The following is a 16,728-nucleotide window of genomic DNA, read 5'->3' as shown; positions in this document are numbered from 1 at the left end:
CAGCTCTTGTGGGGTGTTCCCGGTCTGCAGTGGTCAGTACCAAAAGTGATCCAAGGAAGAAAAAGCGGTGAACCAGCGACAGGGTCATGGGGTCTAAGGCTCATTGATGCAAGTGGGGGGGGGGTGAAGGCTGGTCCGTGTGGTCAAATCCAACTGAATGCTGGTTCTGGTAGAAAGGTGTCAGCAGTTTGCTGTGTATGGGGCTGCATAGCTGCAGACAGGTCAGGGAGCCCATGCTGACCCCTGTCAACTGCCAAAAGCTCCTACAATGAACATGTGAGCATAAGAGCTGGACCACCGAGCAATGGAAGAGGGTGGTGTGGTCTGATGGATCATTTTTTCTTTGACATCAAGTGTATGGCCGAGTGCGTCGCTTTACCGGGAGAACACATGGCTTCAGGATGCATCCATGGGAGCCCCACCTTACAACTTACAGGACTTAAAGGATCTGCTGCTAACGTCCTGGTGCACCTTCAGAGGTCTAGTGGAGTCCATGCCTTTTGGAGGCAAAAGGGGACCTACACAATATTAGGCATGTGGTCATAATGTTATGGCTGACCGGTGGAGAGCTTTTTAGCATGCGCTCTTGGAATTTATTGAATCGGGCACTTATTACTCCATCAATGGAACTCACTTATGAATCTGGGTATATAATAACTGAGCTATCTCACCGGATGTGCCAATTTGGTAGCTACTATGTTGGGTGAACCCTATCAAAGTGTACATCTCTGAAAGGAGCAGGTCGATTAGAGTTGATGCTAGCACATCTCATGTCTTAAACCCTATGCACTCTGAAAGCATTAACTCCCTTAACAAATAATAAGAACAACATAATCCAAACAAGACAATTTTTCAATATCATCATTTATTCTTTTTTCATTATTTATCAGTGTTTCTATTTCTATAACTAAGTAAAATAAAAATGCCTTACCTAATGGAATACAGATTACGACATAGGATGCTATGTGCATTCGGATTGAAATATTCGAAGCTTTTACTTATCTTACAGATATTGCGGACGGTCCATTCCTCCATCGATTACCAGTAGTGACAACACAATGATGGTACACTTAGTCACGGATAGTACTACAGCTACTGAGGGATTTTCAGCTAATTATATAGCAATAAATGCATCTACAGGTAAAAAATATGTTTGCTTTCTTCTACTTTAATGTGCCTCCTAAAATCCATTGAAAAAAATATTCAGAAACTAAGCATGTTATTTACTCAAGAATGGACATTCTGTACACCACCTATGAAATGGTAGTCCACTAATTAGCACTCATCATCAGATAAGAGCTTTTGGGGGGGAAGTGCACCAGAACCATTCCCCAAAAATGGCAATAGCTGCTGTAAAAGGGTACGATGCATAACTCCCAACTCTCTCATTTTAAGACGGATAGTCATGATTTTTACTTTAATGCTTAGGTGCACCAATATGGGCCACAGAAAATCAGAGAATCTTCCCTGACTGGCCTACTGACTTTTACATTTATCAAACTCTGTGCTCCAACATGGCCATCTGGTGATGTGTTGAAGGAGGGTGCCTTAACATGACATGCTCTGGAAAGGAAAGGTAGATTGATAGTCCTGCTCCTATCTCCACCGTAATGAGCCTTCAAGGCTAACAAATAATGTGTCTTTGGCATATGATTCTCTTGGTTTAAAGTACTGAGTAATTGGTCTATTAAAAACACAAGCCAAATTGTACATTTTTATGGCAGACAAGTGGATAATAGGTTTACAATGGAAAATACACTTGATGGGGTGCTGTATGGTACATTCATGTAGTCTTGGGCAAAGCAAAGGAAAAATTGCAAAGGTTGGTCTCTTTGGATGGTGTGTAGAGATTGACACCTTGTTATTTTTTGGTACACTGCTTCATAACCAGTGAGGCTCAAAAGAGGTAAACCTTTTAAATCCAACCATCTTGGATTATAGGAAAGTAATGACAATAATGAAATTGATTATTTTCCATGGTTATTATGGTTCGGTGTAAAGTGATATGTTCTAACTGCAACTTTTTTACTTTTTGCAAAACCTACAATTTGCCCAAGCTTTTTATTTTGTATTATTACAATTATATCATGTTATAGGACACACAGCTTGACTCAAACTATGAATAGCTTAACTTCTCCTAAAAAACATATATAGGTTTCCCTAGGTGAACTGTTGTCATTGTCATTATGTTGTCATCTACAACAGCATTGACACCATAAATTGGCTAGGCAAACTTTGGGATAAACATAATCTGATAAATGGGTAGCTTTTACCTTAACTAAAGTGTAACTGAAATGGTAAGTGTTGATGTAGTTATTTTACTTTGTACAGCAATGTCCACCATTTCTAAATTACCTTTATAGTAACTTTCTTCTCATTGCTGCAGAGTAATAATACCACATGTTGCCATTGGCTCCAGAAAGAGTTTTCAATGCCTGCGGTTATGTAGCTATGAAAGGATTTGGATTCTGTTTCTTTCCTGCAAACATGCCCAGTTTTAAATAAAAAAGTGAGTGTTTAGCACTAAAGTAACAATTTGGAAAAGGCTATAAAGTGGAAAAAATATCAGTAAAATATGTTTATATTTATTTTACTTTTAGGATTCTTAATTTAAATAATTAACTAATGCTTACCAGTTTTTTTATTTTGTTTTTTGAAAATACCTTTAATCACAGGTTTATGGCTTCATGTTAGGATTTTTTTTCATTTATATTCCACCTAAATGTAGCCAGAGCTGGTGAGTGGCCCAGTATAAACTGATCCGGGGCTATACCAGACTTTGGGCTTTGCTTGTTGATCTGCATTAACATTAAGCCACCATCTACTCCAGTGTGAGTGCGATAGTGAATACATAGTTTGCCTTGGGCATTAGGAACCCTAGGAAATGTTTACTAATCCATCTCTAGATACAAACAACAAAACATATGAAGTTTCAGTCATCAGATATTATACTAATCATACAAAAGGGTGGCCTGGAAACAAAAGAAAAAATATGAAAGGAATTTTTTCATCAATCAACCCTGTCTTCAGTACCAGACCACATTTTACAAATAATATGTTGTTCTCCAAGTGCCCACGCAATAACTTTTTTTACACAAGGCTTTGCGTGCTGCTGATTATTCCCCAAAAATTGATCTGGCAGAAATCCCTGAACCGAGGGATGAAAGGCACGGCTTTAACCCTTCGGTCCCTTGAGGCTGGCTGGAGCAATGTAGCTTTGACACACAAAAGATTAACTAACAACATCTGGGAGGTCAGCAAACCACTGCGACTATGCCCAGTTTTAATATTCAAAAATATAAAACAATATTAAGAGTATTGAGCAATTTTGTTGAACAATAGATAGATTCATCACATTATATGAACACGAATATTAAAGATGAGAGGAGCTGCCAGATGTATCAACAACACAGTCCTGATGGGTCTTTTAGTATATTTGCAGTATTTCTTTGGTAATGAATACTATGGCCTGAAAAACAAAATTGTGTTGAATGGACAATTTGAATTTACAGTTACATTAATGGAGGGTATTTAACATAATTTGTAATTATTTTCCCCAAAAACCTGGGGATTATTTGTTTTGGGATTTTTGTAAAATAAGCAAGAATGTAAGCAGTATACATCTACCCTAAACAATTATACACATATAACACATTCTAGAAACATACTGTGTGAGGGGGAGAAAGAACCAGAGATGTAGTTAACCAAGTGTGCTAGAACCCCTAGGGCCGTCTCTGACTGAATGTGGGAGAAGTGGAGGGAAATAGGTGGGCATCCCGCCATGTCAGATGGCACATAAGTAGCATTTTCAGAAGCAAGTAGCATTCCAACTCTCTTACACCTGGCAAAGGCTTTTGTGGGTCTGAGTCTACTGGCAAGTTAGGCCCAGCATGAGGGTAGGAGCACATGCCAGAGTTTATCTGATTAAAATATATCGTTCCCTTTTGTTTTTAGGTCATTGCATGCAGAAGAATCCTTGCAATGACCTCTGTATTGGATATAATCAGACATTTGTCTCAGCCCCTGTGGTCCTGGGTGAGACAGAGTCTGACTTGGCCCCAGCTGACTCACCGGCTCCTAATGCCCTCATATCCTTCCTTGTAAGGCAAGTTTTGTACAGTGTCATGAGCTGGCCCACGGGTGCTTGGCGAATGCTAAGATGTAAACATGTCTTTCTCTAAAAGCAATGTCAATCCACAATCTCCCTCATATCTGCATTACCTGCCCACTCTCCCTCCTACAAAAGGCATAATGGTGCCACTGGCCTGAAGAGGGTGAACTCACGGCAGACGTTTCAAGGAAGCTACATTATAAGGCTCATGGCAGTAAATGCATAGAAGCACAAAAAACGTAAAGGTCAGTTGGAACAACACTGGCACCCTGTAAAGGACAAAAATAATTGTTTTTCTTCTAATATTTCAGACGTTACTCAATTAGGCTTATTTTTAGTAATTTATGTACCTCAGTGGCATTATAGTCACGTCTGCATTCACAATTTGTACGGACTACTGAATTTTCAGCAGTTATACTTCTTAGACTAATGTCATGGAGGATACTGAATTGGAACAGATTGTAGGTGTCTATAGTTTAATTCAATGTGGGAGAGGAAGGAAATACAGAAGCATTTTTGATGTGATGAGTTAATCTTCAGGAGGAATGCCTTCCATCATTTGACATTTACATGCATAACGCCCACTGTGAACGAATCCTCTGTTTAAGTCTCTCCAACGCCCCTGGAGTGAAATCGCTTAGTAAGATTACAAGCATTAAAAAGGGGGCTTTTACTGTCACAGAATTTACCATAACTAAATGTATTAGTAAATTAACCTAAAGCTTGTGCATATTGTGTTTTTTGTCTAAAGGTGCCATTAAACTTTCTTTGAATCTTAAGAAAACAATTAAGCAAACCTTACTTATATTAAATTAAAGATTTAATTTACAGTACAGGAGAAAAACACGTTTAATTACCTAACCTGCTCACTTCTACCTGCCATCTTAACCTTGGTCTTCTTTACTTTACAAGCCAGTCTCTGACTGTTTAGGAGCCACCAAAAAGCATGCTTACTTATACAGTGAGTGTAATTAAAAAATAAGTTTAAAGCCAAGTTTAAAGAAATGAAGATGGTCCCCGAGTTGTCTTCCCTCCTTCCTCTCAACATTATAGGTTTAGGGTTACCTGAGCCAATCAACCAAAATCAGCAATTTAACAGTCAGGAAGAGATAATAAGATGACAGGACCATCTTTAAATATAATGAGGCCCTGGTCAAGCCTCCTCCTAAATCTCTTCCACCTTACTGCAAGGTGAAGGTCTGTGCAGCTCATTTGGGGTCAGTTGCACAGACCTACAGCTTGAGGCTATGACCTTAGAAACAGCGGCCTCGAGTCCTTATGATAAGCCCATGGAAGCTGCCCCTTTTGCTCCACATTAAAGATTACCCTACCTAATGGGGACGGAGAATCATGCGGATTCTGAGAATGGGAAGTTGAGATGGCTGCACCAATGGTATACACAAAAGGTGTGCATATATAATGTCTATTTTAATAATCATTATATTTATTTAGTGTATAGAATGTTATACTTCATGATTAGGAAACTGGATTACTTTGTTTCTCTGACTGCCTTTACGAATTCCTTGTGCTACTTCCACCAAACCTTCACCCTCCCTCCCATCATTTAAGGAAAATCTCAAAACCCACTTAGTTATAGAGGTCTACCATCTTAGCTGCTAGAACTTCCGTGTCACTGATTCAACCACCACACTACTTCTCACTTTTCTCTATTCCTTATATTTGTCCTCACCCCATTCCCTCAAGATTGTACTCTTGCGAGCAGGGCTCTCTCCACCTAATGTGTCAGTTTGTCTTAGTCTGTCATACCCCTTAAATATATGCCATTATGCACACTAGGCAAGTGGTAACATGGTAAAAAATGATTAAGCCACAGTCATTAGGTTAACATGATCCAAGACTCTTTGTTCTAGGCCACCAGTTTAGGGATTACTGTCAAAATAAGTTACTAGGAAATTGGTCATAATGATGATGCAAAGAATGCCACTGCACCAAACTTCGTTAACTAATAACGACGGAAGATGGTAAATCTAAAGTATAAAAATAAAAACGATGCGTAGTCAAGAGCCAAGCCCAGTAAAGCGTGACAGAATCTGTTTTTAGTTATACAATACAGCTGTTAGACACAAGGGTGTATTTAAAAAGTCAAGTTATTGTACTAAATGGGGAGCAGTCAGTATGATAATTCCATTTGTTTCCATGTAATAGCTCGATATGAAAATCTTTGCCTCATTGTACATAGAGCATCTTTTTTTTTTCCTTCCAACAGCCTGTGATTTTACATCATCAGCACCAACCGGTGTATTTACCTCTCCAAACTACCCTAACAACTATCCCAATAACAAGGATTGTGTCTACAAAATCACGGTGGAGCAAAATAAACAGATAGTATTGAATTTTACTCGTTTTATCTTGGAGATAACCACAAAATGTGAAAAGGATTATGTGGAAGTCAGGTAAGTCCACTTACAAAGAACCCTTCTTGGCAATAAATACTGTATATTTTTGCTAAACTCTATTCTTTAATTTACTTGCACTTGTTAGTATTGATATCCCAGTAATTATATATTTGTTTAGATTTTTTGAATAATTTGGTTTTCCTCTTTGATCATTTACTCCAATATGCTTTGCAGGCTTGGCTTGGTGATTGAGCCAAATAATCAGTGTCCAGTTTGGGTATTTATAAGTTAAAGCAGGGTGATGGGGACAAAAGGAAACACTGTCTGAAATAATTTCATGTCTTATCATATTTTTAATTTTAGAGATGGAGGCTACGAAACGTCCCCATTAATCGGCCGATTTTGTTCTCAGTCACCTCCAGTAATTGTGTCCCACAGCAACAAACTTTGGATCAAGTTTAGAAGCGACATGAGTTTCACATACAGTGGATTCTCGGCTCACTGGGACAGCGCATTAACAGGTGCAAAGACATCCATATTAATTGCCAGGGTTGGGCATTTACACCAATGGATTAAGCTGTAGTAAAGCTGCAAGTTAATGTATGTGCAAGGGAGGGCAGGGGGCAATTATCCCTGGGTTGCTGAGACTTTTTGGCCCACTACCAGAAGCTGTTTGTGTGTTTTACTTGAAGTTCTACGTATAGTAAAGAGAGTGTGTAGAGTAATAAGGACTTTATCCAGCATCCTTTCTGCGCTCCATTTGTGGGTTTTCCATGAAATTTCCTTTCTGTTAATAAGGGTTGTCCACCAAACTTTTCTTTGCTGCTTTATTACTGGACTACTTGAGTGGAAGCCCCTGGGTTTAATTGTATCAGTTAGAAAGATAAGAGCCCAGAGAGCTGCAACCCATTAATTTTGGCATAGATTTATCAAAATGCTACATCACCAAGAATAAAAACATAATATATGCTGTTTTCATTCGGCTCTATATTATTAAAAAGAAACTTCGATTCAGATGGTGGGTGTCAGCTCAGTGTTCCCAGCTTACACAGGGTTTTTCTGCTCTATATATATACAAAGATCTCATCACTGTGCATGCATGGAGTTTAATTATCATAGACATTTTACTGCATCTTCTAAATAGATTGGAGTAGACATGGTGCTATTGATACACAGAACTGAAGTAACTTTTTAGCGACCTTTAATATATTTACTAATTATATATACAGTATATATGGCAGACCCGCAGACCCACAAAGTGACAATGTACCCCCAAGACTGGGACATGTCCAACAATGATTAGGTCTACTTCAGCAATTCCCAGACACAAGTTACACAGCATGACGTGGGTTAAGTCTCAGGCAAAAAAAAAAGTATTTGTTGCTGAAGACATTCTACTTGCACAGAAGAAAAGTACATTCAGCACATTGTAACAGTGTCAGGCAACTTTACCCCAAACCAACCAAATGGCTTAGTAGTATCACAACCCCAAAACACATTTGAGACGTGAACACGTGAACCTTACAACAAGACTGATATATCATGTTCAGTCCCGCTGACCAGGGGGGACCATTGAGGGAGAACAGAAAGTATTGCGTTAAGAAACGTATTCTGCATGGAGGCTCTATCATAGGCCATAAATGGATCTGCATGAAAAGAAACTTTGTTTTTAAATGTTCAGACTCTTTAAAACTAGTAGAGCACAATGAAGTGTCAATGAGGTGGCTCAGCTCGATCCTTTGCCATGTGTGCTTGCGGAATGAGTGCATCGAGTGTATGTTCCCCATGGACAGGGTAAGTGTGTGCCTGGTGAGACACATTACGGTTGTGTTAAAGATTGTTATGGTGCCAGGCCCAGGAGGCTGCATGAAACCTGCCACACCTTACACAGACGTTTCTCTTTGTTTTGCAGGTTGTGGTGGGACCCTTACATCAGTGTCTGGAAGCTTTATGTCTCCAAATTACCCCATGCCATATTACCACAACTCCGAGTGTTACTGGCTGCTGAAAGCCTCTGGTGGAAGCATCCTAGAAATCCAGTTTGAGTATTTTCATTTAGAGACTGATTTAAACTGCCGTCATGATTATCTTGCTGTAAGTGCATCAGCTGCTACATGTATATGCAACAGTTTCTAAATATACACTTAACGTAGTAACAGTAATTTAGGTTGACAAAATCAAATAAGTTTAACCCTTCTACCCCAAAAGAAGGCAAACAAAAAACCCCAATTAAACTTTTTTTTAATTTTGCCAGTTAGGGGGGGGGACCCTTGTTGACTCCAAAAGGCAATCGGATTTCTCTGTGGCTCTATAATATTAATGTTTATTTTATCAGATATAGCCCTTTATGTTCTGCTAAAAAAAAAAAATATCCAGACCCTTGTTAAAGGCATCTATTGTATTGATAGCACCACCTCTCTTGGCAGTGAAATCCATACCTTTATAGTCCTTACTGTAAAGAATCCCTTCCTTTGTTGTGTATGAAATCTTCCCTCTTCGAGTATCAGAGGATAACTACTTGTTCTTTGTACACTTATGTTAATAAATAGGTCACTTGAGTGAGTCTTACACATTGTATGATTGCTTACATTGGGTTTTTTTGCAGTTCTACAATGGCAATAACACAAGTTCACAGTTACTGGCAAAGTATTGTGGAAATCAACTGCCAGATCCAATCCGATCCACTGCAAGCAATGTCTATGTAAAGCTAAGAACAGATAATTCTGTATCATACCGTGGTTTCCTGGCTTCATACGCGCAAAGTAAGTATTTCTGTATCAAACACCTCCGCTGCCATTATCTTTGTATATCATTGTAATGGTGGGGGAGAAGATGGGGCATTATTTTATTGTTGTGCCAGTTCTGACACACATTTCAGCGTCCATAGGTTAAAAGCAAGGCACTTCCTTACAGACTTACAGATTTATATATGGATTCTACCTATTCTTTCCCTACAAATGTTCAGCTGTCACGCCTGAAAAAAATGAACCTTTTTAATCATTTCTCCCATTTACTTAATTTAACCATTTATCAATGTGTGGATTATATTGATAAATATACTGTATATGTATGCGCTGCTCAATGCTCTGTAACAAGATAAATATGGGGACATTTTGATTCATTATTTATGTTAAAAGTGCTCAGTTCTGTGTCTAAGTCTAGTTTTTTCCACTTTTAGTCTGTGACGGAGTTGTAATTGCTAACCGTAGTCATGGAATCTTGGAGAGCTTAAATTATCCAAACTCGTATCCTTTGAACCAACACTGTAACTGGACCATACAAACAACATCTGGGAATACAGTCAACTATACATTCACAACGTTTGATGTAGAAAGCAGTTTCAGCTGTGGATATGATTATGTTAAGGTATGATGGCCACATGGCAGTGAATTTTATCTCTGTTGGGTAACAGAGCTTTTTCATCTGTAGGCAACAGATTATGTAATAAAACAGGCTGATTTATTTACAAATTCCAAAATGTAAGTAGGTTTTTTTTTATGGCCTGTGGTTGGTGTGCAGTGGGTATCGCCTGTTATTTTTGGTATGGTATGAAAAGTGAATATTGCCAGGAATGGAGAGCATAGGGGGTATGTCACTGTAAACTCATGGGTAATGTAGGCTCGTGAGAGAGGGGCGCTTTTCAAACCCTGTACCAGTATGAATTAAGGGGTGATAATAATGTTATAATGCTGGTGAGATATCTCGGTTGAGAAATGTCCTGACTTACCTTGCCAGTAATAGCCTGTTAATCCAGACCACAATATCATGTAGATTCATTTAGCGCTGGCTACCTAGGTGAACCATGTGATATATCATTTAATAAACCAGTTATATAAACACGCACATCCCACACATACCAATCTCTTCATATCCATTCTCAATTGCTTTTAAGTAAAATTAAGAACATTAAATAAATAAGCTTTAATTAAATAATGAAACATATTAAAAGGATATTTTAGGGAAAGTTATTTTTCGGCTATTTAAATTGAATTGAATAATTATTGCCGCTTTTATTGTGTCTGCTGAATAAATTCAATCTCCGTTAGATTTGTCTAAAAAGTGTAATTTAAGAAATGCGTGACTGCATAACAGAAAAGGTCTGTGGTGGGAGGAATGTAGAAAGCTTTTTGATTTCTTCTTTAATGCTCGAGATAGAGGCTCTGACTCATCGTGGTAGCAGACCGGATGCCAACAACTTCTACATGCATACCAGCAATCCACATAGTATGATTTATCCGGAAAAAGTCATTGTATTCGGATAAAGTTCAGATAAAAAAATGGACTTTATTTTGTATTTCATTAAAATATTTTGAGAATAATTTTCTCACTCAGACTTTTCCCCTCTAGAAGAAATAATGTGTCTTGCAGCTATTAAAATCCATTCTAATGTACTGGGGTTTTTTTTAAACTTTTCAATGCTGAAGTATTTGTATTGCCACACGGGATGGCAACTTAACCCCAGTTTCTACGAGGGACACAGTGAATCTGATATAGTATATTTTAAATGTACAGAAGTGTTACAAAAATGTCATAAAACCAATCATCCTCCTAAATTTAGCATAGCATCCTTCCCTAGTGGCTAATACTTTGGGGGGCTGGCAGTATACAGCTTTGGGGAGGCAGGTCTAGTCAAGTGGCCCTGTTATAAAGCGGCAGAGAACATGCTTACTTACTTACTTAGCTCATTCTATCTGGACCTGTCCAAAATATATAGTGTACTAAAGGAGCACAAAAAAGACCCAGTCGGGATGTAAATGGTGCTTTAAGCGTGGTGGCTATATGCGGTACTGCAAGTAGAACACACAAAAAGCTTCAGTTGTGGTCTTAAATCAGAGCATCCCAGCAGTCCCACTACCCTCTTTCCCAGCCCACTCTTGCTCAGATGTTCTTTTCTCAGTAGTTCATGACATCACAGGTTTTTGTTTAATCATATGCTCAAGATAATGGATGTTGACAAATTTGGATCTTTTGCAAAGTATTAGCACTAGTTCACATTTGTTATAAAATGTTAAAATATTGCAATTAGAAATGAATTTGCATGGAATGGCATTTGTTGGCATGGTATGGCTTTCCCTGCAAGCCATTTGGTATGCAACACATGCCAGGGCAAAGAACTTAACCATTGATTATATTGCACTAAACCTTCAGTTACGTGGTGCTTATTAAATGTTCTCTCCTCTTGGCTGAGTTTGCATTTAAGTATTGTACGTGGCGGAGTTTGCTATTTAAATGTATTCTTTGTGTGTTCTGATAGCCTGAAGCTTCTGATCATGCAACGGTCCTAATAGAGTTTACAGTGTTTGATAAATAAGATATGCTTTGAAAAAGTCCTCAAAATGCAGAACTATTCTGCATGATTTGTGACGGTTTTTAGACTGTGGCATGAATGAGTCATTTCTCTAGTTTTTTTATATATATTTTTTATATTTTAGTTCTGGAAAAAGGCAGTCAGTTACCACACCCTGCCAACTCAGAGTAATGTGACTCTGGTGTCAGTAATTTGAAATAAAGGGCTGTTGTGTATTAAGCGATCAATTAAAAAGATATGTTAATAAAAAAAAGTAGACATGGATACCACATGCCCCGTGATATTCTGAGAACAAAATATATTCAATTAACAAGAGGTGCTGAACATAGGATCCTGTGTTCATCATGTGCTTTGTTACATATGTTTCCTTCTTTTGCATTTACTATAAGCTGAAGAATGATAATAATATTTCCAAAGAATTATCATGTATTTTTAATGTATGCCCAAAAAAGTGCAATGGATTAGCCCAATTGTAAAAATGAATGCTAATCATATAAAACTGGGACAAAAATGTAAATTACTCAATTCTGTGTATTTTTTCGATGTAGGCTTTGTTTATGAAAGAGAGAATATGCAGTAGAGGCTTCAAAGGAGTTGTACTTTCACTATTCTTTATGCATTAAGAAGAACAATTCCCCAGAATGTGATATGTGGGCCTTGCATAATGCATGGTTGAGTAGATTATTACTTTCAAGAACTCTCCCATGTTACCATAACTCCCAACAATCCTGTTTTCTGTGGGATACTTTTTTGGGCAGTTGAGATCATGAGCAGTGAAATATCCAGGCTTAAGCCAACTAGGCATATGGCAGCAGGTCATGGGGACAGTAGTCCCCCCACCCACTGCAAAACCTTCTTGAACAATCAAGAGCCCCCCCCCCCGCTGCACAATGGGCCGGTAAAATGGGAGATCATTGATCTCTCCAACCTCCCTTCTTACGCGAAAGAGGCTAGGAGCGCTGCCCTGAGTTCAACCTATGGCAGCACCCAAGAGAATTCCACCACTGATCATAAACATGTAGGGGAGATGCATTGATCTCCCTTGACAGACCTAGGGAGCTGTTAAATCTGGGCTGTTGCAGCTCCTTTGTGGACACCTTGGATGTTCTGAATCTGAGCGCAGAAAGGAAGGCTGTTCCAGTATGGCGGATGTTTGGTCCTGCCTGACCACACTCGCTTCTGGAACTGACACCTCTCCACTTCTTGCCACCACCAAAACACCTGATTTGGGCACCTGAACTAATGTGGCTGTGCTAGAGAAACTTGGTTGGAGCCATCATAATCTATAGTGAAAACTGTGAGTGGAATCTGTATCTCTCCTTCCAATTCCATCTCTAATAAACCAACTCCTTAATGTTTTAACCATTTTTTTCAGCATGGTTAATTCATACATAACTCCTATAATGATGGCTCTTAAGCATTAGCAATAGACAGACACAATTTAAAGGTTTTCAATAATACTAACCACAGCTTAATATGAATAAATACACAAAAAATTCTCACGCCTACCATGGCTTTACAGTTTCTACATCTATACTCATTTACCATCATTCCCAAGCAGAAGCTGGTCTGTTTATAAGAAAATACTTCAGACAATACAACTAATCCGTACTTTTACATTTTTTTACCATTACTATAACATAGAGCAAGCCATGCTTAAGATTATAGGGTGGTTATACTGTCTATTACTGAAATGTAGAAGACTGGCATTAGCCAAGGTAGCCAGGAACACCTGAGTAATCAGAATTCGTTTTGTCCTCATAATGTTGTCCTGTTTGATGAGGTCTTGTGCATCCAAGTCTCGGCTGTTATTGATTTAAAATACGCAAGTATACGAGTATTTAAATGGAATTCTGTCATTCAGCACTAACGGTGTGCGCTATGGAACACAGGTTATAACTATTAATATCAATACCTCCTATGACATCATGAAATATTTACCTCTCCAACATTAAATTTCCAAAGCCATAATTATAGCCAGAGTAAATAAAGCCAGGCGAAACATGTTATTGCCATAGTAACCAAGTTGTACACATGAGGTTAAGAGGACGTTATTTATATACCATAAGCCTGTCTGTATCACATAGATTGTGAAATACATACAGCAATTTTGTGTGGTTTGCTTTTGTGTATGTGCTGACGACAAAAAAAAATTATAATACACTCAGCTCCATGAAGAACTTTGGTGGTTTCCTTGGCTTCTCTGAGCACATGGGTACAAATTGTATTTTACTGAAGATTTACATCAAAGAAACCCCTACATCGCAGGACTTAAAACCTAAAGCAAACAAAAAAATTAAAACAGGGGACATTAGTGTTGGCGATCTTACATTTATCCAGCCCATTTTTTTGTCCCAGCACAGTCTTGGTATCCTTAGCATTACATAAGATAAACTATTTAAAAACCCATAATTCTAAAGTCTCTGACAATGGCAGCCCTTGGCATGATCTACTGCTCCGAAGAAGCTGATCAATAATTTGCCCACTGCTAGCCACCTCCTGGGCTACTTTAAGACAGAGCTTTTGATATCAGTCACATAGCTTCTGCAACGACAACTAGACTCACTCAATCCTCTCTATATATGAACAGCAGATGATCTTTGTTGGCAGGGGCATAATGTAGGGGCACTAGGTCCTTGGTGCACAAGAGGATGCACCATTTGATCTGCTACTAGTTCATCTTGCAATTATTTATAACCAGCCATGTGCAAGATGTTTGTTATCATATAAACAGATTATTTATCTTTTAAATCTACACCTATGTGTTAGCTCTATAATATAATGGCACTTAACTGCGTTCTAATGTCACATGTGAAATGACTTATTCAGAGGCCCAGGCATTTAGATCCACAATAGGGTAAATAAGAGACAAAAGTGCACAAGTTTTGTGTGCCTCTGTTGGTAATGATGGGCCCTGGGCAAGGGAGCCTATAAAAACTAGTCAAATGCTACAAATCAAACAATATACTGACTATAATTATAGAGAAATTAATGAATGATTATTTAATTATACATTTTAATATTTACGCTTTTATTTTTCAGCTGTATGACGGACCTAATGACCAAGCTCCACTAATTGGAACATATTGTGGCAAAAGTTTGCCCCCTTCGGGAAATACGAACAGTTCAAATCTCCATGTGGTTTTCCATTCAGATGAAACAACTGTCAGAAATGGGTTTCAGATCCTGTGGTATGTGAATGGTAAGGTACAGTTTATATATACTTATTATCATCAAGCAGGATTGGACACAAACGTGGAACTAGGATGCCAATTAAAGAAAAATAAAAAAATATGTACAGTTTAAAAGTATATAAATAGTATTAACATATTAATTGGGCTAAACACTCAATTTGTAACTACAAATTGCCTTTGAACGCACTTCAGGTATGAAAGAAAATTAGTTTGTGTCCTGCTACTTCAAGCAGCACAAAAAGTGTTGTGGTCTATTTACTGTGCTTCATTAATTTTATATTGTGTTGATGCTTGAGAGCCCAATAGTTGTTCCATTACAGCTATGGCTCTGGTCTAGATGAACCAGACCAAGGTCTAAATGGCATGGTTCAGTTCACAAACACAAAGGAGTGCAAAGGGTAATTGTGCAGAAATAAAGGGTGTCAATGTTGGCTTGGAACTGAGGAAGTGCTTGTGTGTCTTCACTGGTTGTATGATGATATCTGGGAGCTCACAACAATTCTCTGGAGTCAGAGAATGCCACTGCTCTTCAGAAGAGCTCTCCATGAAGAAGATGACAGATGATTGGAGGGACATCTACAGAATTGTGGGTCTGGGGGGTGCTGGAGCCATTGCACTGGGTCAGGCCCAAGGCTGTAACCCCCATAAATATGCCGTTGGCAGATATATCTCCCAACTATACGCTTTAAGAGTGAAAGTCACCCTTTGAGATTTAAATCACAATGTCCCTCATTGACAATAAGAGGCCCTAAGCAACAGCCTACAGTATTCATACAGTGTTTACAAAAAGCATGATTTAATGAAAACCATTCTTTTTATGTTCCTTTTTGAAACATTTCTGAAAAGTCTGTGCTTTCGTTTTGCGGTGAACGCCCCGCAATCAGCCCTTTTAGAGGATAGCCAAATTGTGTATATCTGTGAGTTAGAAAGTGCTTATTACTGTTAGACCCTAAAAACTGTACTTTGTGAAGCTGTTGAAGGCCCACATGAAATGAGTGACTCATAGATTTGTACAATCTGTGGTGATTTTTTTGTGTAAAGCGGTGGAATGGGAGTTTTTTTGGAAACCTTCTGTTTATTGATGGGTTGCTAAGCGCCTGGGCCAGACTTTTTATATAATTTCCCCCTGGGGATCCTTGTACATTTTTGTAACGCTGTACTCTGTAGCAGTAATTTCCAGAAATACATTTTCTGACTCAGAAAACCCTTTCCTTTTTTTGCATTCATATTATATTATATTATAGTATTAAGCAAAGAGGAAGTCTGACGTTAAAGAAAGACCTAAAATTTTGAATCATTAACCACTCATCATAAACATTCAGTGCATTAACGCCATGTTATCCAACCTATTAATGTGTATGAGGCTTTTGGAAAGACCACCTACCTTGACAATGTAACAATATGGGTTGTTGGATAAGGGTCATAATTTAACTCTTACTATTGCTGAACTATGCCTCACATCATGCTTAGGCATATTTTGAAAATGCATTCTAGGGGTTTTTAATATAGAAAAGTCTATGATACCAAAAAGTTATGTGCAGTGAAAGAATTGTACGCTGTATTTGGTCTAAAGAATAAAATTTTGAAAATTTAGAAAGTGTAAGTGACAATAAAAACATATATACATATATATATATATATATATATATATATATATATATATATACCTACATATCAGAGATGTTTAAATCTTCCCACTTTCATTATCCATTCTATATTATTCATAGAGGTTAGTCAATAACATTATTTGTTTAGCTC

General features: G+C 38.1%; 1 protein-coding gene across 1 annotated transcript in view; it reads left to right on the top strand.

Annotated features, from left to right (window-relative positions):
* Positions 1 to 16,728, top strand: part of LOC149280574 (cubilin-like) — a 96,875-nt gene that overhangs the window by 23,669 nt on the left and 56,478 nt on the right. Inside the window, exons 22-28 of the mRNA XM_089500417.1 lie at positions 1,010 to 1,140; positions 6,339 to 6,525; positions 6,832 to 6,989; positions 8,381 to 8,562; positions 9,074 to 9,230; positions 9,647 to 9,834; positions 14,819 to 14,978. Of these exons, the coding sequence (XP_089356543.1) occupies positions 1,010 to 1,140; positions 6,339 to 6,525; positions 6,832 to 6,989; positions 8,381 to 8,562; positions 9,074 to 9,230; positions 9,647 to 9,834; positions 14,819 to 14,978 (1,163 nt within the window). The remainder of the gene's footprint in view (positions 1 to 1,009; positions 1,141 to 6,338; positions 6,526 to 6,831; positions 6,990 to 8,380; positions 8,563 to 9,073; positions 9,231 to 9,646; positions 9,835 to 14,818; positions 14,979 to 16,728) is intronic.

The sequence above is a fragment of the Sceloporus occidentalis genome, unplaced genomic scaffold, assembly GCF_023333645.1.
Source record: "Sceloporus occidentalis isolate IW3139 unplaced genomic scaffold, rSceOcc1.0.p SCAF_154, whole genome shotgun sequence".
Lineage (NCBI taxonomy): Eukaryota > Metazoa > Chordata > Lepidosauria > Squamata > Phrynosomatidae > Sceloporus > Sceloporus occidentalis.
Note: the sequence above shows the minus strand (reverse complement) of the source record. Positions and strands in the feature narration are given on the sequence as shown.